General features: G+C 43.0%; 1 protein-coding gene and 5 non-coding genes across 6 annotated transcripts in view; 2 read left to right on the top strand and 4 right to left on the bottom strand.

The window, feature by feature from the left end:
• The window catches only part of BBS1 (Bardet-Biedl syndrome 1), a 34,998-nt gene extending 23,255 nt beyond the window's left edge, over positions 1 to 11,743 (top strand). Inside the window, exons 10-17 of the mRNA XM_073658413.1 lie at positions 311 to 431; positions 714 to 872; positions 1,179 to 1,248; positions 1,667 to 1,825; positions 2,000 to 2,133; positions 3,245 to 3,379; positions 4,571 to 4,657; positions 9,886 to 11,743. Coding sequence (XP_073514514.1) covers positions 311 to 431; positions 714 to 872; positions 1,179 to 1,248; positions 1,667 to 1,825; positions 2,000 to 2,133; positions 3,245 to 3,379; positions 4,571 to 4,657; positions 9,886 to 9,972 — 952 coding nt within the window. The 3' untranslated portion in view covers positions 9,973 to 11,743. The remainder of the gene's footprint in view (positions 1 to 310; positions 432 to 713; positions 873 to 1,178; positions 1,249 to 1,666; positions 1,826 to 1,999; positions 2,134 to 3,244; positions 3,380 to 4,570; positions 4,658 to 9,885) is intronic.
• Positions 11,744 to 11,950: 207 nt separating this feature from the next.
• Positions 11,951 to 12,022, bottom strand: TRNAD-GUC (transfer RNA aspartic acid (anticodon GUC)). Its single transcript has one exon. It is a non-coding gene; the product is annotated as a tRNA-Asp (tRNA).
• Positions 12,023 to 12,250: 228 nt separating this feature from the next.
• TRNAD-GUC (transfer RNA aspartic acid (anticodon GUC)) lies at positions 12,251 to 12,322 on the top strand. Its single transcript has one exon. It is a non-coding gene; the product is annotated as a tRNA-Asp (tRNA).
• Positions 12,323 to 12,597: 275 nt separating this feature from the next.
• TRNAQ-CUG (transfer RNA glutamine (anticodon CUG)) lies at positions 12,598 to 12,669 on the bottom strand. Its single transcript has one exon. It is a non-coding gene; the product is annotated as a tRNA-Gln (tRNA).
• A 2,717-nt stretch (positions 12,670 to 15,386) lies between these two features.
• Positions 15,387 to 15,494, bottom strand: TRNAL-CAA (transfer RNA leucine (anticodon CAA)). Its single transcript has 2 exons — positions 15,457 to 15,494; positions 15,387 to 15,432 (listed from the first exon to the last, which is right to left on the bottom strand). It is a non-coding gene; the product is annotated as a tRNA-Leu (tRNA).
• Positions 15,495 to 18,150: 2,656 nt separating this feature from the next.
• TRNAL-CAA (transfer RNA leucine (anticodon CAA)) lies at positions 18,151 to 18,262 on the bottom strand. The gene is made up of 2 exons: positions 18,225 to 18,262; positions 18,151 to 18,196 (listed from the first exon to the last, which is right to left on the bottom strand). It is a non-coding gene; the product is annotated as a tRNA-Leu (tRNA).
• Between the last annotated feature and the right edge of the window lie 512 nt (positions 18,263 to 18,774).

Raw genomic sequence — 18,774 nt, 5'->3', positions numbered from 1 at the left:
AGATGTGTGTCCAAACTTTTGATCTATACTGTATATATTTGTTTATTAATATTAAGCAACCAGCTCTTTAATGTTTGATCTATGGCAGTCTGGGAGTAAAAAGCTGGAAAAATTGATTGAGACCTTTAAAATGCCTCAATCTCCTTATTCAGAAGTAGGATATTCTGCTATTTTATTAGAGGGACACCACAGGGGGCCAAACCAAACTGCAGATTCTGAGCTAATTTGTCTTGAGTGTAGTAGTTCTGGATTTCCGGATACATCGTAATACCACCATAATCAGATATGTCCTGTATTTTTTTTTTTCCAGAGATTCTAAGAGGCCTAAATATTGCATTGAGCTGAGTACTCAGGTGGTGGGAATGGTCCGTGTCCAGAAGAATATCATAATTGGGACCTCCCAGGAGACGCTGCTTGGATACTCCCAAAAGGTGTGAGCAGCAAAAGCTACCCCTACGGCTGGTTTCACACATCCGCGTACGGGCTGAAAAAGTTATGAACTGGCGACGGGTCTCCTACCGTGAACAATATCCTCATGTATGCCAAAGAGGCTGTTGATTTCGGGTCAGGAGACCCTCGACCAGTCCGTACATCTTATTCCGTACATGTGAAACCGGCCTAAGTCTGTAAAACCCAGATGTATTTATAAGGTTTTAGCAATACGACATTGTGGTAGACACATAGATAACTCTGGATAATCTCACTTGCAATAGGGAAAGCGGCTTTGGAAGGTTACATTGCCGGCCTCCATTATGACGATGGCTTTATTGGAGCAGAAGTCGCGTAGCATTCAAGCTGTTCTGGTGGGATTAAAGAGTCTGGAAGTTCACCTGTACCGAGATAAGAATCTGCTGAGTGTCATATCAACCCCAGTAAGTTGGTGTCTGACTTCATATATTGCCGTAGCAAAGTGTATCTAAAAAAAAAAAAACAACTTTAACTGTGTCTTGCCAGCATGGCTAGAGACTTGAGAAGTTTGTTTTTTTTTAGACATGCTCCCGCAATAAAAGTCAGTACAGGTATTGAGTAGTTATGTCTGTACTTGTTTTTATGTGACTTATCCAACGTTGTTAGTGGAGTGTGAAATGTCCCTTTAAATAACACTTTTTCATTTCTTTATATAAACCTCAGTGATACATATAACAGGCGTGTATGGTAAAGTTCTCTTTGTCTCACAGGACATAGTGAGCAGTCTTTGCTTTGGAAGATATGGAAGAGAGGATGATACTCTGATTATGACCACCAGAGGTAGGTAGTGCCTCTCACATTTGCAATAAGTTATTCTTAGAGTTGGTGCACGTCCCAGTCCATCGGCCATGGCAGTAATCCCTGGTCGCTGGATGGGAGCTGGAGAATCGCCTCTTGTCTTATGGCATCCACACTTCTTCTTTCGATTAGCCGGGCATGACGTTCCATATGCGTTACACCCCAACGACTATGTAGCGCCAGGCCGGCTAATCAAAAAAAGAGCTGCAGTTGCCATCAGACAAGAGGCGGTTCTCCCATCCAACGGTGAGAGATTATAGTCATGGCCGATAGATTAGGACATGCGAATCGCTTGGCACCAATTCTCGTTATTATTTTTTTCTGAGCTAACTCTTGTCAGCTCTCTACCTTTTTTTTTTTTTTTTTTCCCCCCCTACAAATTGTTTCTTGATCACCCCAGGAGGAGGTCTTATTATTAAGATATTGAAGAGGACGGCTCACTTTGAAGATAAGGATACGACACCTGGTCCCCCTACTGGACAAAGCATCAAGCTCAGCGTACCAAAGAAAACCAAACTTTATGTAGACCAGACCCTCCGTGAGAGAGAGAATGCTGTGGGTAAGATGAATTATGATCTGCGCTATATACTCTAGGTAGAGTATAAATTTATCATATTCCCGGAACGTGTGCATCATTTCGGTCAAAATGAACTGAGACTGTATTACACCTGCGATGTCGGAAAATAGGAATACCGGAATAGTTGACTTACATTTTCTTACCTTTTCTCCCCAGCAATGCACCGTGTTTTCCAAACGGATCTGTACCGCCTCCGACTTAGTGCTGCTCGAGCTTACGTTAAGGCCCTCGATGCCAGTCTTACCCCAGTATCCTCCACAATGCAAGAACCACTTACTCTAAATGCTGCTGTGAGTACAGGAGGCTTTCAGGTCATTGTTCAATTTGGTACATGAAACATGGATTGTGCTGTCATCGCAGTATCCGTCCTCATACAGTATACCTACGACTGGCTGCAATGCATGCAGTTGTCCATGTTTCACAGACATGTGTACACTGTATATTGACAGAGCTGCTAATCAGTGCTGGGGGTGTGGTTGGGCTAGGAGGCATGAGACACCCAGTCCTGTAGTGATAATCTCCTGCTGATAAAACACTGATTTTATTGAAACAGCCTGGTAAGTGACACATCTCTGCAATCAGGGTCTCTGTCTCTACATCATGCTACTGTCAGATTACGTAGCAAAACCTTCAGACAGATTCCAATTACCTAAAACTAGATGCGGGATTTTTTTTTTCTTTTTTTTTTTTTTTTTTGTACACAATTATGGGGACCACCATATTGTCCAAGTTGCTATTAAAAAGGGGTTATCCAAGATTTTTTTTTTTAATTACTAGAAAGAAGTGGATGCATTAAAATAACAAAATACTTTATACTCCCCTCTTAAATTGTCCAAAAATTTGGTAGTCTCGCTTGGTGACCTGCAATGATGACCTACCAACAACCCGCAGGTGACTACTGCAGCCAGTCACTGGCACCAAGTTCATTATCACTGCTGAGGTCAGTGCTTGGCTGCAACCATCACATAAGATAGTCTTTCTTAACATCATAATTGCTTAACAGTTATTTTACACCAGTTGGACCACAGGAGGAATGGAAGGTTTAGCAAGTTACTACGAGGTTTTTTTTAGTTAGTTAATGCATATTTTGCCTTCTGGCCACTTAAAATCTTGGACATTCCCCAAGAGATATGCATTACAGCAGTCACATGGATTTTATGAATTAGTAGTTTAAAGATTTTCATTGACTTCGATGGAAGCGTTTTCCAGGTGCGGTCGGTAATTTGTACAGGAGTCCATTTGGGGGTGAGCTGTAAGTGACAAAACCCATTACTCATGTCATTTTTCTTGTATGAATGCCTTTTCACAAATAGCATTCATAGTCACATGTCCTTGATTTATCGTTCCTTGCAAAACCTCGGAGACATGACTTATTACTGTTACTAATGGTTTCTTCCCCAGGTACATGGAATTGGTCCCCGGTTCAAAATAATACTGAATTTACAGAACACATCAGTGAATCGCCCTTCCATGCAGCTGCTGATTAGTTTCCTATATGATGAACAGCTTTACCAGCTCAGACCTGCGTTCTTTAAGGTATCTTAGTGCTTTGTTCTATTGTACATGACGGGTCTCTAATGTGTAGGTTATCACTTTACTGACAGATTTATGACTTTTAGGCAACCAACTTATTTTAGTGCATCTTCTTTTGAAGTTGTTCCAGGAACATTCTGGACCGACTATTGAGCTGCTGCAGGAACTCTATGGCAGCCGGACCAGAGTCCTGTGCACTGCCTACTACCTTCAAGCATCCTGGACAATTTGGTTAATAGGTTCAAATAACATAGTTGTGATGTCACCGGGACCTGCTAATCAGAAGAGGCTTCCAGGATGCGGGATGGTTGTCGGAAGTGCGCAGGACTCTGGTCCGGCTGCCGCGGAGCTCTGACTTGGTCACTGGACCAGGGTCCTGCAAGTTGTTTTGCTTTGATCTGTTAGTACCATATCTGATCATTCAAAGTGTATAATGTCATAATGAATAGTTTAAAACGAGCCTCCAGGAAAAACAAAAAAACTCAAAAAGAAAAGGGGTTAAGAAGAAGGTACTGAAGAAAAGAAGGAAAAAGGGACTGTGTTAGAGGTATAGGGAAAGCACAAAAGCCTGCAATTGGGCAAAGTAGCGGATCGAATACTGAAGATTCTTTTTTAATGTGATCCACGGGTACCATATTTTTAGGAACGCAATATTATCATCATATTCCTCAGCAAGCAACTTCTAATTGTACATTATATCATGTTAGTGAACCATTCGCTGGTAGAGGAGACTGCAGGGGTAATAATATCCTAGTGAACCAAAGAGACCAGATGGAAAAGTTGGGTTGTGGGAGATCGGAGGTGTGGGGTCAGGTCTAGAAGAGATATGGTGGTCAGGCAGAAATGCAGAAGCAAACCTCCATAGTAGGTCTGTCCTGCTGCCTAATCCAAGGAACCATCACAAGATCAATGGATGAGTGACTTTATAGTATATAACTTATTATACATATGTCGTGACCATCAACCTGATTAGTATATATGTATGTATGGTTGGTGACTATTGCTTCCTGTATAGTATTTTTCACCCGGCTAGGCTCTTTATAAATGATGAGATATGGACACAGATCAGTGATACGTAGAATTATCAGACTATTATTCTGCACTATATGTATTCATTGCATAAGTTATTGCATAAGCTTTTTTTATTAAACATGATGTCTCCGTTTATCTTGGCTCGTGTTTTTTTTTCTTTAGGTTCCACTGCTGGTTCCTGGCTTGAATTATCCTATTGAGACATTTGTGGATTGCTGTACCGATAAAGGGATCTCTGATATAATTAAGGTAGAAATCATCTGTATTCGGCTCGGTGCGAGGTGGCAGGATGAGGAGTATTGCTGAAATCTTTATATATTTGCTTTTTCCAAATGGCAATGTAAATAATGCATATATCCACTTGAGTTTCCCTTGCTCCCAAACCAGCACCAACCATCGTTGGCCATTGCCAAGAGGCCATCTATCACTTGCCTCCTTCATGCTTTTTTTTTAAACTGTACATTTTTATTGAAGGTTTTAAGTACATTAGAAATATAGTACAAAACAAAATGTGATTATTACAGACAAATAATAGAAAGAACTGTAGGGGGAACAACACAGGGAAAGGTGAGGGTGGGGAATTGGGTAAGGCTCGAGGAGGAGACCAAATGATTCTACTAGTTGAAAGTAGTTCATGGGGAATCGGGGGTAGTAGAAGCCTTTACGTGTAGTGGAGGTATGGGAACGGGGGTATGGTTGGTGTATTCTGCGCAGGGTAGCCAAATTTTCTCAAACCTGTGCACTTTGTCTGTGAGGACCAAATTTGGGGTCATTCTGAATCAGTTAAGATGGCTCTAATGTCAGATTCTCAGCGGGAGGTTTAAGCTAAACTGCGTCTGTGCAGAGCATAGTTTATATGGGAGTATAGTAGTGAGATGGTACATGGGGTCGGTGGGTTTTGGCAGCATCTTTGCTCGAATGATGTGAACGTGTAGGGTTGGAGTAGAGTTCTTTAATAACGTGGAAATAAAATGTTTAAGTTGTAAATATCAGAGTATTTCTGTGTTTCTCTTGGAGAACTAGGAATGGAATAATGCCATCTCCATGGAGTCTAGAAATTCCAGCTGCAATCCATGAATGGAAGGTTAAAAGGGACTCAGTACCTGGGGGGATTGTGAATTACCGCACAGGGGGGCTAGAGGTAAAAAGGGGAAAACAAGGGTTGAGGAGTATTTTAAGTGATAGGATTAGCGATATGTCTACGTTGGGCAGGCAGGAACCATAATAAGATGTCGAGAGTTAGTGGATGACACGCTGGAGCTTCCAGGGATAGCCAGAGAGGTGGCTCAGAGGAGGCGTGATGTAATGTCAACTGGGCTAGTTGAGTTGCTTGGTAATATTTGGTAAGATTAGGAACACCCAGGTCTCCTTTCACGCGATGGCGATATAGCTTGGCTCCCTTAACTTGGGGGAGACCACCCTTCCAGACGAGAGAATTAGACGTTTGGTTATTTTAAGGTAATTGGTTGGGACTGAAACTGGGAGAACTCGGAATAAATAGAGTAATTTGGGCAGCAATATAATTTTAAGTGAATGTATACGGCGTAGCCAGGAGAAGTGCAATTTTCCCCACAGAGCAATGTGCGAAGCTTATGTAACATTTGAGGGTAATTAGCAGAGAAGATGGATTCTATGCTTGTGGCGAAGGCTAATTGATAGGAGTTCAATTGCAAGTAGAAAAATTAACGGGGACAAGTGACAGCCTTGGCATGTGCCTTTTTTGATAGGGAATGAGGCAGAGGAGAAGCCGCTGTAGTGGACTTGTGCTGAGGGGTGACTGCATATGGCATAAATCCATGAAAGAAACTGGTCCAGGAAGTTCCACCTCCACGACACCGCGAACAAGTAGATCCATGAGTCTGAGTCAAAGCATACCTGCCAAGTTGCGTTGTTTACAGTGGTGTAGGAGATGGGAGACCCTTCGTACGTTATCGGACGCTTGCATGTGAAGAACAAAGCCAACTTGGTCGTTGTGTATGAGGGATCCCAATCCTGAATTCAAACGCTGTGCTAGAATTTTTGCTAAGAGTTTTTTGGTCTATGGTAATCAGAGATATGGGTCTATAAGTTGACCACCGTGTACGGTCTGAGTCTTGCTTGGCTATAATAGATATAGCTGCTGTTAAGGCTGCTGCTCCTTGATTCTGTCCGTCTCATAGTGAGTTGAAGTAACTGATAAGATGGGGATAAGAGTAGGTGTGTATTTTTTGTAGTAAAGAGCTGTAAATCCGTCAGGATAGTTTTAATTGTCAGATAGTCATTTCTATTTCAGTAGGGAATATAGCTTGGCTTAGGAGACCGCTCAGGGTGGGGTTGAGAGCAGGTAGTGGAATAGAGTTGAGGAACTTTTATATTGAGTGTGAGTTGTTAGGAGAAGGGTCATTACATAGCTGCTCAAGATGTTGTTGAAACCAATGGGTAATTTGTTGAGGGTTAGATGTGATACTAGTCTCCATGCGCAACCGTATTAGGGGATTCGGTGTGGGGAGACATTTTAGGCGTCGAGCGAGATTGGAATTGCACTATTATGAAGAGTGCAGAACCGTTGTTGGGACCAATGAAGGGTTTGGTCTGCGTTCTCAGAAAGGCTAAGGTCTAACTCGGTGCGTGTGTGAGGTCCCGATTGGCCTAGTGTTCATGGTGGAATTTGCGGGTCTCGGGGTCTGGAGCAACGATCACTGGAATGTTGCCAGAGAAATGAAGCTGGTGATGGAGAATCTTGGTCCAGGAGTCGCAGCTTCGTAACACAGCGTTTGGCGCCTTCGGGTGAGAGGACCGCGTGGATGACATCTAGATGGGTGACAATCAGTTTAAACGGGAATCACCAGTGCTACTTGATGCTTTTGGAGCGGAGGATTTGCTAGTATGGTTTCACGGCCTGTGTTTTGACTATGGTTGTTGCGGACAGGTCTGGGAAGAGTTTGTAGGAGTGTCCTTGGAACTTTAGAATTGCGGAGTTGTGTGGCCGGTAGCTGCTCCTTTGTTTTATAGAAGTGAAGCTTGAGGATGACATCGCGGGGTGGACACTCCAGTTTGCGTTTGCTGAAAGCTCTGTGGATGTGGTCCATTTCCAGACACTCAATAGGAACTCCTGGAAGTAATTCTTCGAAAAGGGCTGTTGCAGTGGACTGTAGGTCTGTTACTGCTTCAGTCAGTCCTCTGATACGGACATTGCACGATTTTTAAAGTCTTCCATTTTGTTGAGGAAATAGATTTCTTCATGGAGGATCTCGATTTCAGGTGGTGGAGTCCATTGTTTCCTCTGGGTCAGAGGTATGGGATCCCAATTCTGTTATTTCTTTGGATCGTTCTTTGGTTAACTTGTCTGACATTTTGCACAGCTCTGAGTGTAGTCTCTGGAATCAGTTACGGTTTTGTCCCGTCTTGTGAGGAGGATCCGGTAGATTTGGCGGGAGAGAGCTGTCCGGAGGGCATACTGTTCCCGAGGTCAGTTGAAGGTTGGTTCTTCTGATCGGTGTCCGTTAAAGCAGTTATGCAAGACTTCAGCATGAAGGCGGTTATGAGTTATCGGTTAGTCCAGAAAATGAACCCAGTCCTGGAAAAATTATTCAAATGGGGGGCATTTTATGCCCTGTGTTCACCAGGGTAAAAAGGGAGATGAGTTAAGTCATAGTAAGAGTCTCTGATTTGTATTCATGGAGGTTGGTGTTGTATGGCTAGGCTGTTTGTTCAGGCTTAGGGTGGCTTATAGGGCCAGCTAATGGGACCACCTTCTATTATTGGTATTGTGTCGGGTGGTACAGAGGAGCAGTGGGGGCAATTAATGGTTTTCTTGGCAGGATATGCAGTTATAGTAAATGGCCACTAGGTGTCAGCAAAGTGCAGCAGGGAACTGATCAAGTAGAAAAATTAACACTTACAGTGCCAGTTGATCCCAGGTCAAAATGATGTTAATGAGGAGTAGCCTGGCCTGCAAGAAGAGACTGAAGAGCACCCCTGTTCTGCAGATTAGAGGAAGCATTCCTGGACAGCTGCAGGATCCCTGAGCTTCACCACTGCTGGGCCTCCTGATGTTGAGAGGCTGTTTCCGGAGAAGCAAGGGAGGCGGACAGCAAGTAGGAGATGTCCCTCCTGCAGTAATGTGCTGCCGGGAAGTAGGGGGTCTGCTACCCGATGGTGCGTCCCTGATGGGGGGGGGGGCGCCACACAGGCCTCGAAACCCATGCACACCAATTTTCGCCTTGTTGAGCTGTGGGGGAATCCCCCGACAGGGGAGCCTGAGGTTCTCTCCCCTCCGATACCCCAGACCGCCGATCAGAGTCTCTCTGCAGGTGGTGTAGAAAGCCACAGGATCAGGGGTGAGTGGGTGCTCGTAGGAAAGGCCATGGTTCAAGCCCTCTGGCAGGCCTCAGAGCGCAGCCGTGCCGTGGACTGACAAAAGCAGGCTTGAGTGGGCATCACGCTTCTGTAGGAATTGGAATTATGGTTGTAGTTTCAGATGGGCATTTAGGACCTGTCACCGGGTCAAAATTGTCCAGTTTTTGCTGTTATTTTCCTGCTGCTCCCCAGAGTATTCCTTTTTTTTTTTTTTTTATAAATCTGCCACACAGTCAGAGATATGGGGCATTTTATTATGTGATCATTTTCACAGTCTGTACAAGTGGGCGGTGCGTACAGGATCCTCTGGGGTGTGTCTTTGGGCTGCTCTGCATTATTACTGTGTTAGCCATGCCCCTTTAGTAAAAAGGCTCATATCTCTGCAACCATTTGGCAAAAAATAATACCCAGAAAGCTCAGGGGAGCAGCGGTAACCAAAAAAGATTAAAAAAAATGGTTACTTTTGACCTTGTGACGGGTCCATGTTAAAGCTGTGACAGGAAAGAAGAATGGATTCCTTGGATGTTTGCCTTTTGTTGTCCTGTTGTGAAAGTGTTGCTGGCTGCCATATTTTCTACTGGATAGGGGAAATTTACCTGATTATCTTGGGTAATGCATTCCAGAGAGCTGGTGCAGCACGAGAAAAGTAAATTTACCTACTTGGAGGCTGAGCCCTTTTGTAGGTAAAATATAAAGGTACAGGGGCCTCTATAGAAGAAGCACTTGGTGGTGGAGACTTGTACCTGCTGATGGAGCGCATATTATGGGGTAAACCGGTTTCTGTTTTAACTTTTGTGTATAATATATTTGTCACCAAATTTCATGGTACAATCTGCATTCATTAGTAAAAAGCTCTCTTAGACCTGGTGAGGCTGCTGTATTTACTTTGAAAGTGCATGTCAGTATAATCCATTTTCTTGACTCCTATTAAAATGAACATCTTATAGATGCAGCTCCAGCTCATCCTCATTTCAGGATTGTACAGGTATTCTGACAAGGATTTATAAAGGAAGTACACCAGCCTCATCGGGTCTAAGCAATATATTTAATAATGTATGCAATTTGCATTGTCAAATCTGATGACAGATTTGCTTTAAATGACTTTCATATAAATCATTCCATATTTCCTCTTTCCCTAGGTTTTTGTCCTGAAAGAAGGAAGAAGTACACCATTTCTTACAGCGCACATCAACATGCCAGTCAGCGAAGGCCTTGTCGCTGGCTGATGGGAAGACCTCTACAGATCTATAGCCATCAATCAAAGGACTTTAATAAAAAAAAATGACAATCTCCCTTTCTTTGAACACTTAACGGGCCAATAATTAAATACTGCATCCATTGTATGAATCATAAGAAAATGCAATGTTCATGCTGTTAAAGAAAATGAATCTGTGCAAAGTTCTGGAATTTACTTAGAGTATGGCGCCACCTGGTGCTCAAAATGTATAGCACTGTTCAGGTTCATTTTGCATTAAATGTCATTGAAGTATAAAGTTTAATTGACAAATAATAAGACGCTTTTCTTATGGAAAAAAGTGTGGGGGACTTAGCGTAAATTTCAGATTCGGATTTATGAGCAGCCAGAAGATGTATCACATTTATCGAGACATGTGCCTCTTAGGCTGTGTTCACATGCAGCTTTAAACCACTGCAGTCTTTTCACTATTTACCTGCACACATATTTAAAGGGAATCTGTCTGCAGGTTTTTGCTACTTAATCGGATGTGGGGCAGAAACCCTGATTCCAGTGATGTGTCACTTTCTGGGCTGCTTGGTGCCGTTTTCAATAAAATCAGTGTTTTATCAGCAAAAGATTATCACTACAGGACTAGTTGTCTTGTGCCATGTAGTCCTGCTGCTCAGGGTATCCCCTTCTCACACTATTTCAGGCGGCAGCATGGTCTGTCTGGTGAGACAGCCATCTTGTTGCAAGATTAAGTGATTGATTGTACATAAAAACAGTGGAGAGATTGCAGCATGTGAACTTAGCCTTAATTAAATTAATTCTATTGATTTGACTTTAATGGACTCTTATTCACGACTGATCGCCCGTCTTGATGAATATGCCCCATAGTTTTATTATTGATGAATTAGAATGGTGCAGATTTTACAGGTATGTTGGTCTCACATGCATTTCTGTATCACTCCACTAATTCCTTAAATGACCCCTGCTGATCATTCTATATTTTTTTAGAAATGTTAAAAAAAAATAAAAAAAGTTTCATAAAAGTAGAATCCCAATTGTGTTGAAAATAATATAGTGAGTGCAACAATGGAGGAGATTTATCAAAAGTAGTACAAAAGAAAAAATGAAAGCGTTACCCATAGCCACCAGTCACAATCATTTCTTCATTTATTATGAGAGCTATAGGGTATGTGCACACTAAGGGCTCGCTTCATCAAAAACTGCTTGTTTCATGTGGAGGTGCACGGCTTTCCATGAATCTAGAGCGTCTGACGAGTGGCGTGCACCTCTACACGCCACAGCAGAAATCTTACTCCAGTCGGGGACCGGAGTAAGATTTCTGGCATAAGGAACCCCAGCCCATAGCGGCTTAAAACGAGGTGTGGTGACCCGATCCTATTCCAGTTCTGCCCATTCTGGCGGAGCTGTCAAAAACTTGAGTGAAAATGTTTAACACCCAAATTTTGCGACTTTTCAAAGCTTTTATGTTAGAGTTCTGGAGTTTTAAAGTTTTGATGAATCGGGCCTTGAGTCTTTTTTGCTGAATTTTTGAACAGAAACTCCCAAGTTTTTAAGGAGGATTTGGAGATTTTTTTTTTTTTTGCACAGTTTCAGCTCCAAAAGCTCCATGTGCACGTGGTCATGGTTTGGTCACTATGGGAAACTATTCTATCTCTTCCCATACTGCAGCTATTGCTTGTTATCAGAATATTCCGTATATTATAAGGATTTATTTTTGTAGGATATTTTACAATATGATTATTATGTTAGAATAGTTTTTCAAACGTAATAAAGAAAATGTCAACTTCAAACTCCACTGCTATTTCTTATCGCCCTGCACTCAATGCCTCCTCTGAGGATTTCGGTCGTCCTGGCTGCAATGTCATGATCAATTCATGGTCAGTTTCAAGTGCCTACAGCCCAACACCATGAAACAGGATCTTATTATGAAGGCTCCTTCACCATATGGTCAAGACTAAGAAAAAAAAAAAGATAATGCAAGCCTAAAACAAACTTGCCTCCCCGTCGGGGAATCGAACCCCGGTCTCCCGCGTGACAGGCGGGGATACTTACCACTATACTAACGAGGATTGGCTGAGAGTTGGCTTGAGAGAATCTGTCATGAATAAACACTCACGCAACCCAATTCTATTGGATAACATTTTAATACATACACAAAGTTCCACAGTAGTATACATTCATTTCCAAGACTTTATAGAAAGGTGCAGCGACCTCTGATGGTGGAGTGTTGGTATTACATGAACACCATAGTTTCTTTGTACTCTACTGAGACAAAATTATCACCAAGCATCTACCAATCCTCGTTAGTATAGTGGTAAGTATCCCCGCCTGTCACGCGGGAGACCGGGGTTCGATTCCCCGACGGGGAGGCAAGTTTATTTTTAATCTAAAATAGAGCTTTGTTTATTCTTTTTTTAATGAGATAGTTATTTTTAATTCTAAATAACATCACAAGCGATGATAGAGAAGACTAGAGTTAGCAAAGGAGTGTAAATGTAGAGAAATAATGCAGCCACCCCTCAGATTTCATGAAGCAAGTACCAGCTTCTTGTTGTAACTTGTCTAATGATGTTGCCATTTTCAGTTCGAGTTTATTACATAAATGAAGAAGAGGATAAAAAAAAAAAAAAAAAAAAAAAATCAAAGGTCCCACCGAGATTTGAACTCGGATCGCTGGATTCAGAGTCCAGAGTGCTAACCATTACACCATGGAACCTCACATGGTGAACACTGCTGTATGTCGCTGTTTTGTGTGATGCATACATCACACTGCCCTCTTGTGGTTCAGCTGCTATGTGCATAAAGGAAAGGGATTTGGCTTGGGCTAAGTTCACACTGGAGTTTCCACCAGAGCAACAAACTAATAAAAAAAAAACTCCTAGAGAAAACTGATCTGTCTCATGATGAGAAACAAAGTTCCCCATTGGGGTACGTTAAATTTCTGTTAGGCTGCAGGGTGTCGATCATGTAAATGGTATTAAAACGTGTAGCATCCTGCGCCTTCTCTTCGGGGTAAGGAGCCTTCTTGCAACATATCCTGCAAGTGTGAACGTAGCCTATATACACCAATCAATAACATAGCAATAATAACTTTTTTATAGCGCCAACATATTCCGCAGCACTTTACAATTTTAGCAAGTTGTGTGTTCGGTTTGTTTTTTTTACTATGGTTTGATTATGTGGTCAGAAACTACTCATGTAAACTTATGTTTACCCCTTTAAGTCTTAGGTCAGACAATTCTAAGACTAAGGGCTCTCTGACACGAGCATATAACACAGCCAAGTGCTATGCGATAAAGCATTGCTTAGCACTCGGACCAGTGTTATTGTACGGGGCAGCTCACATCCGTCAATATTTTCTCATGATGATTCGGCATGAGAAAACAATTGCAACATGAGTGCATTTTGGAATCAAAGCGCACGCACCCATACAAGCCTATGAGTGCATGCGAAACATCGGACTGCACTCGGATGTCATCTGAGTGCAGTTCGATTACTGCGGATGCCGACAATTAAGTAAATGGAGAAATTACTTTCTCCGTCTCCTCCGCACCTGTGCTGCAATTCTCTCATACGAGGGGATCAGAGCACTGACACTCGGCTCCCGCTCGCAGCAGGGTTTGAGCCGAGTGTCATTAGCATATCGCATCCAATGCTCTCCAATCGGATGCTATACGCTACTGTGACTCCAGCCTTAAAGGGGTTATGCGGAACAGCATGACTCTATGCACTGTGTAGTGGCCGTCGCTGTAAACAGCAGCTCAGCTCCTAATAGGAAGCTGAGCTGCAGTTTTCTGAATAAATTCAGAGTAAGGCTATGTTCCCACAATGAGTTTTTGGTGAGTTTTTATGCTACGTATTTTTGAAAAAATGCAAGTAACTTATTTTACTTAATGGGTGCAGAAATAGTGCAGAAAATCTGCAACATCAAAAACTCACCAATAAACTCCTCGTGGGAACGTGGCCTAAAGTAAACTCCCACATTGCAGTTCAGCTGCGTTTTTGCTATGGTGGCCATAACTGTGCAACAAAACCATACAAGGTTTTACTGTCAATTGCTGCAGTTTCATTGTAAGGGTACGGGAATAGTCAGACGGCCGTATAACTTGGACGACTATCGCAATGCTCAGACTGGCCAGCAGCTCTCCCACCCCGAGTGTGACAGCAGCATAGAAATACATGTCAGGTCGAGAGCGCCAACGGCCAGTCTGATCATTGCATTTCGATTCTCGGTCAAGAAGGTATGTGCCCCCCATTAGATTGTGAAGATCAGAATATATGAATATAATATGAGTAGATCGGACAACTCCCAATGCTTGAAAGGAACCTGTCATGTCCAGGAAACACCATTTTGTTGCAGATATAGGGATAATTAGCAATTAAATAACATTTAAACCCTGTGTACCTGGCTTGCTAAAGCAGCGGCTACAGGGAGAAAATTAAGTTTTATCCTCCTTGCAGCCACTTGCTTCCAGCTATCAGGGCAGTGCAGGAAGCGGTTACAGTCACTGCGATGTAATCACTGACCTGCACTTTTATTGAGCGCCTGCTCTGCGCACACACCACACACACTGCACAGCAAGCTGTTAATCAAAATGCTGGGGAGTGACTATAGCCTCCTCGGTATAGTGAGTGACCTGTGACTATCACTGCTCCCTGCACTTACCCGATGACTGGAAGCAAGAGGCTGCAGGGAGGATACAACTTCATTTTCTCCCTGCAGCCGCTGCTCCAGTAAGCCTGCTAAACACGATTTAAAGACTCTATCTACAGGCAAATAGCGTTTCTGGACATGACAGGATCCTAGAAGCTTACTGCACCTGCCATAAGCCACACCTATTGTTAGCGTGGAAGGGATGTTGAGCTGTGTTACCAGCAGCAGTGCAGGTATCAAGTGGTCATCAACTTTTGAGTACCCCTCTTCCTCCTCTTTGCACATCACAGCATCTTCGGCAGTAGTACGGGCAAGAATGAGGGAGAAAAATAGCATGCCCGAAACATCGACATAACAGCACAGTTTCTTCTCCAGTTAGTATGGCTGTGCCATGCCGGAGGACACAACAGGAAGAGGGTCATGGCCGTAAGCAGAGGGGCTATCTGAGAAGGTCTCGCAGTCTCTGGAGGTGTGCGGATATATAATTATTAATAAATATATGTATTACATCTTTGTGTCAGTGGGACAGAGAAAGGTGGTAGTAAAACAGCACTGTTACCTCTTCCAATGACAAAGCAGGACTATAAGATCTATGTTGCCTGCACATACTAGAGAGCACGTTACAGTTACTAATATGAAGGACACCCTAGCAGAAACCCGGCAGGCCCCATTACAGTGACTTGCCACTGGTTTCCGTGATGAGGATTCCTCTCCTGCACAGAATTCCATTCCACAGAACTCCTAATGCTTGTTAGGATACAGCCAAAAAAAAAAAGATGTGTCAGAAGTGGGATTTGAACCCACGCCTCCATTCGGAGACCAGAACACCCACACAGGGGAAGATACTATCTTGAGTCTGGCGCCTTAGACCGCTCGGCCATCCTGACACCTGATCCTACAGGTGGAACTTTCACTTTATATACTGTGATGTAGCTAGTCGTCAGCTAGCACTCAACCTTACATACGTAATGCTCAAACCACTATTACGGGATACATCTCATATTCTTAGGACACATCAAAAGCAACCAAAACAATGGTCCCATGTGCTCTTTGGCAAACTGAGAACTCTATATATGACCAGCACCATTGTTCAGCAGCATATGACGCCTCTGCTGAACGTGATTGTTGGGGTTAAACTATTAGTTACCAAAAGGCTTATTTTTATAATATATATATATATATATATATATATATAATATATATACACACACATATACAGGGTGGTCCAAAAGTAGGTGGACAGAAAGTGTAATAAGGTTATGAAGGGGGAGATTTATCAAACACTAAATTGCAGCCGTCTGTCTGGATCATCCTCCAATAAACCATGATTTAGACATGGACGATAAGCTTTCCACCCAATAGATTTCAGGATTCGCATGATAGAAGCTTGTGACATTCCCAATTCCAAAGAGGCTCTTCTGTGGACTTTTTTGGACTCTGAACAAATGTTTCAGCAACAAGTTGTTTATTATCTTCTGTACAGACTGTTTTGGGTCGACCAGTTTTTGGAGCATTAAGGATTGAGCCAGTGGCACTGAGTTTGTCACGAATGCGGTAAATGGTTTGTCTCTTTGGGGCTTGAGTACCAAATGTTTCAACCCAATTTGCTCTAAAGGTTTCAGCATTTTGAGATTTCCAATACTCTGTTAAAATCCATTTTCTTTTATCTGTATTTAAATTATTTGCCATTATGTGTTATCTGAAGTATCTGAAAAGAAAACAGATTTGGGGGAGATCTATCTGTGAAAACTAGATCTGTGAAACTGGCTCAGTTGCCCTTAGCAACCAATCAGATTCCACCTTTCATTTTCAAAAGAGTCTGTGAGGAATGAAAAGTGGAATCTGATTGGTCGCTAAGGGTAACTGAGCCAGTTTCACTTTACACCATGTTTAATAAATCTCCCCCTTCATAACCTTATTACACTTTCTGTCCACCTACTTTTGGACCACCCTGTATAATATAAAACTGAACTGTTACTCATCCTCCCCAGGTCCAACAATACCTCTGTGACCCGCTGCCCTGGTCATTGTTGTCAGGCTGAAGCAGTGAGGTCACAAATGCAGTGCACATGACCGCTGCAATCAATCATTGCCAGGAATCATCTGACAGTCTCCTCTCCGCCAACAGATAAGGTTCAGGGAGTGAAGGGTCCGGGTTGTTGAATTTCAAACAACCGACCCAATTATTTCTCGGGAGATAAGCTGTTGCCAGAAGAGTCTGATAGTGGTTCTCCTGCAGAGGTCACAAGAGCATCACCAGTCCAGTGAAGTCACTGCTGCAGCCAATCATTGAGCTCAATAGCTCGTGCAATTTCAGCAGAGCTGCTGAGCTTAGTGACTGGCAGCAGAGGTAAAGTGAGCTGTCAAGATGATGTCACCGCTGCAGCTAATCACTGAACTCAATAGCTTGTGCAGTCTATCTCAGCAGTGCCTCTGCAGCCAATAACTTAGCTCAAATGGCTGTGTTGAAATTGACAGCTATTGCACTCAGTGACTGGCTGCAGCGGTAATTTTAACTGTTGACGTGATTTGTGATTGGCTGTAGCAGTGATGTGATATCACCGCTGCAGCCAATCATGGGGCTCAATAGCTCGTGCTGTCTATTTCATCAGAGATGCTGTAGCCAATAACTAAGCTCAAATGGCTCTGCTCATATAGACAGCACAAGTGATTGAGCTCAGTGACTGGCTGCAGCAGCGGTGACATCACATCGATAGATCACATCACCGATGCTGCAGCCAATCACTGATCCCAGTAGCTTGTGCTGTCTATTTCAGCAGAGCCGTTGAGCTCAGTGATTGGTTGCAGCGGTGATGTGAGCTGTATTTGTGATTTCACCACTGCAGCAAAAACACTGATACCCAAGCAGCGAGAGCCAGCGGTGGATCCAGGGAGGCGGAGTACCTGCTGTTTGTTCTTATAGGTATTTTTGAGTGTTTGGGGTCCACTTTCCTTTAAGTGGAATATAAAATAGTGGTTTTGGTTATCCAGACAGGAACGCCGGACTGAGTCATACCATGAATTTGGAGGTAAAGAAAATGACTGCAGTTTAGTCAGTGTCCATCAGGCGGCAGTACAGAGCAGCTATTTATGAAAATGTACTATTTCTTTTTTTTTTTAAATTTGAAATCCCCATTAAAGATCAGACAGGTATAATGTGTCGCCCCCTCCGATTACCCCAATAATATGCACAGTGATGTTCTAATCTACTTTATCAGACCCCCGCCCCCCCAAAAAAAATCGTGTCCCACGCTCATTCTATATCGTAAGAGGCTGCAGACTGTAAATGGCAACTTGCATAAATGGGAAAAGAAACTGTCAGTGGCTTAAAAAATGCAAAATAAAAGAAAAACACTATTTATTGAATATAACAAATAATAATGATGAAGAGCCATAGCACAAATATTAATGACTAAAGGGTTAAATATTTTATGAGGCTGCTTAAAACTCCAAAAAAGTGTGAGAAAATTTTTTTTATTATAAAGTAGAAATAAATAAACAACCCTAATTTATAAAATTAAAAAGAAAAAAAAAAAAAACATGTGTCAGAAGTGGGATTTGAACCCACGCCTCCATTCGGAGACCAGAACACCCACGGTTAGGGGGAAGAGCTGCCTCTTGAGTCTGGCGCCTTAGACCACTCGGCCATCCTGACACCACGGTATGAAGCGGCCACTGAGAATGTAGGAGGCTGCACGAGACCCAGCACACTGTGACGTCACCACCAGTCATTGGCGGGAACACTCCGTCCTCACAGCGGCGGCGGTTATTCCCGCGGTCGCCACTTACCTCGTGATCTATATTAACGTCTGTGAATTCAGTTTTGCGGCCATGAATCACTTGGAAAAAGCGGAATTCAACCATTTGTACGTATAGGTGTTATTATCAGCTGTGAATAGGCTTCCCACTCATTCACGTCAGGTAAAGAGCGCTATAGCCGCTGCGGCACGACTAATAACGCCGGTACGTCATAGTGACAGGTTTCTATACACTAAGGGGGGCGTTAAACATTGTTTGCAGGAAGAAGGGTAATGATTAACAGACGAGTGACGGAGAAAACGACAGATGGGGTGGGGAAAAAGGCGGGAAGTGTGTGATCCGCAGCGTCCATCATTTCTTATGTTTACTGCACTATGGTCGTATGGCCGCCAGGTGGCGGAGTGATAC

The sequence above is a fragment of the Phyllobates terribilis genome, unplaced genomic scaffold (genome assembly GCF_046119375.1).
Source record: "Phyllobates terribilis strain yellow unplaced genomic scaffold, ASM4611937v1 Scaffold_13__5_contigs__length_258822181, whole genome shotgun sequence".
Taxonomy (NCBI): domain Eukaryota; kingdom Metazoa; phylum Chordata; class Amphibia; order Anura; family Dendrobatidae; genus Phyllobates; species Phyllobates terribilis.
This window is presented reverse-complemented; position numbering and strand designations above follow the sequence as displayed.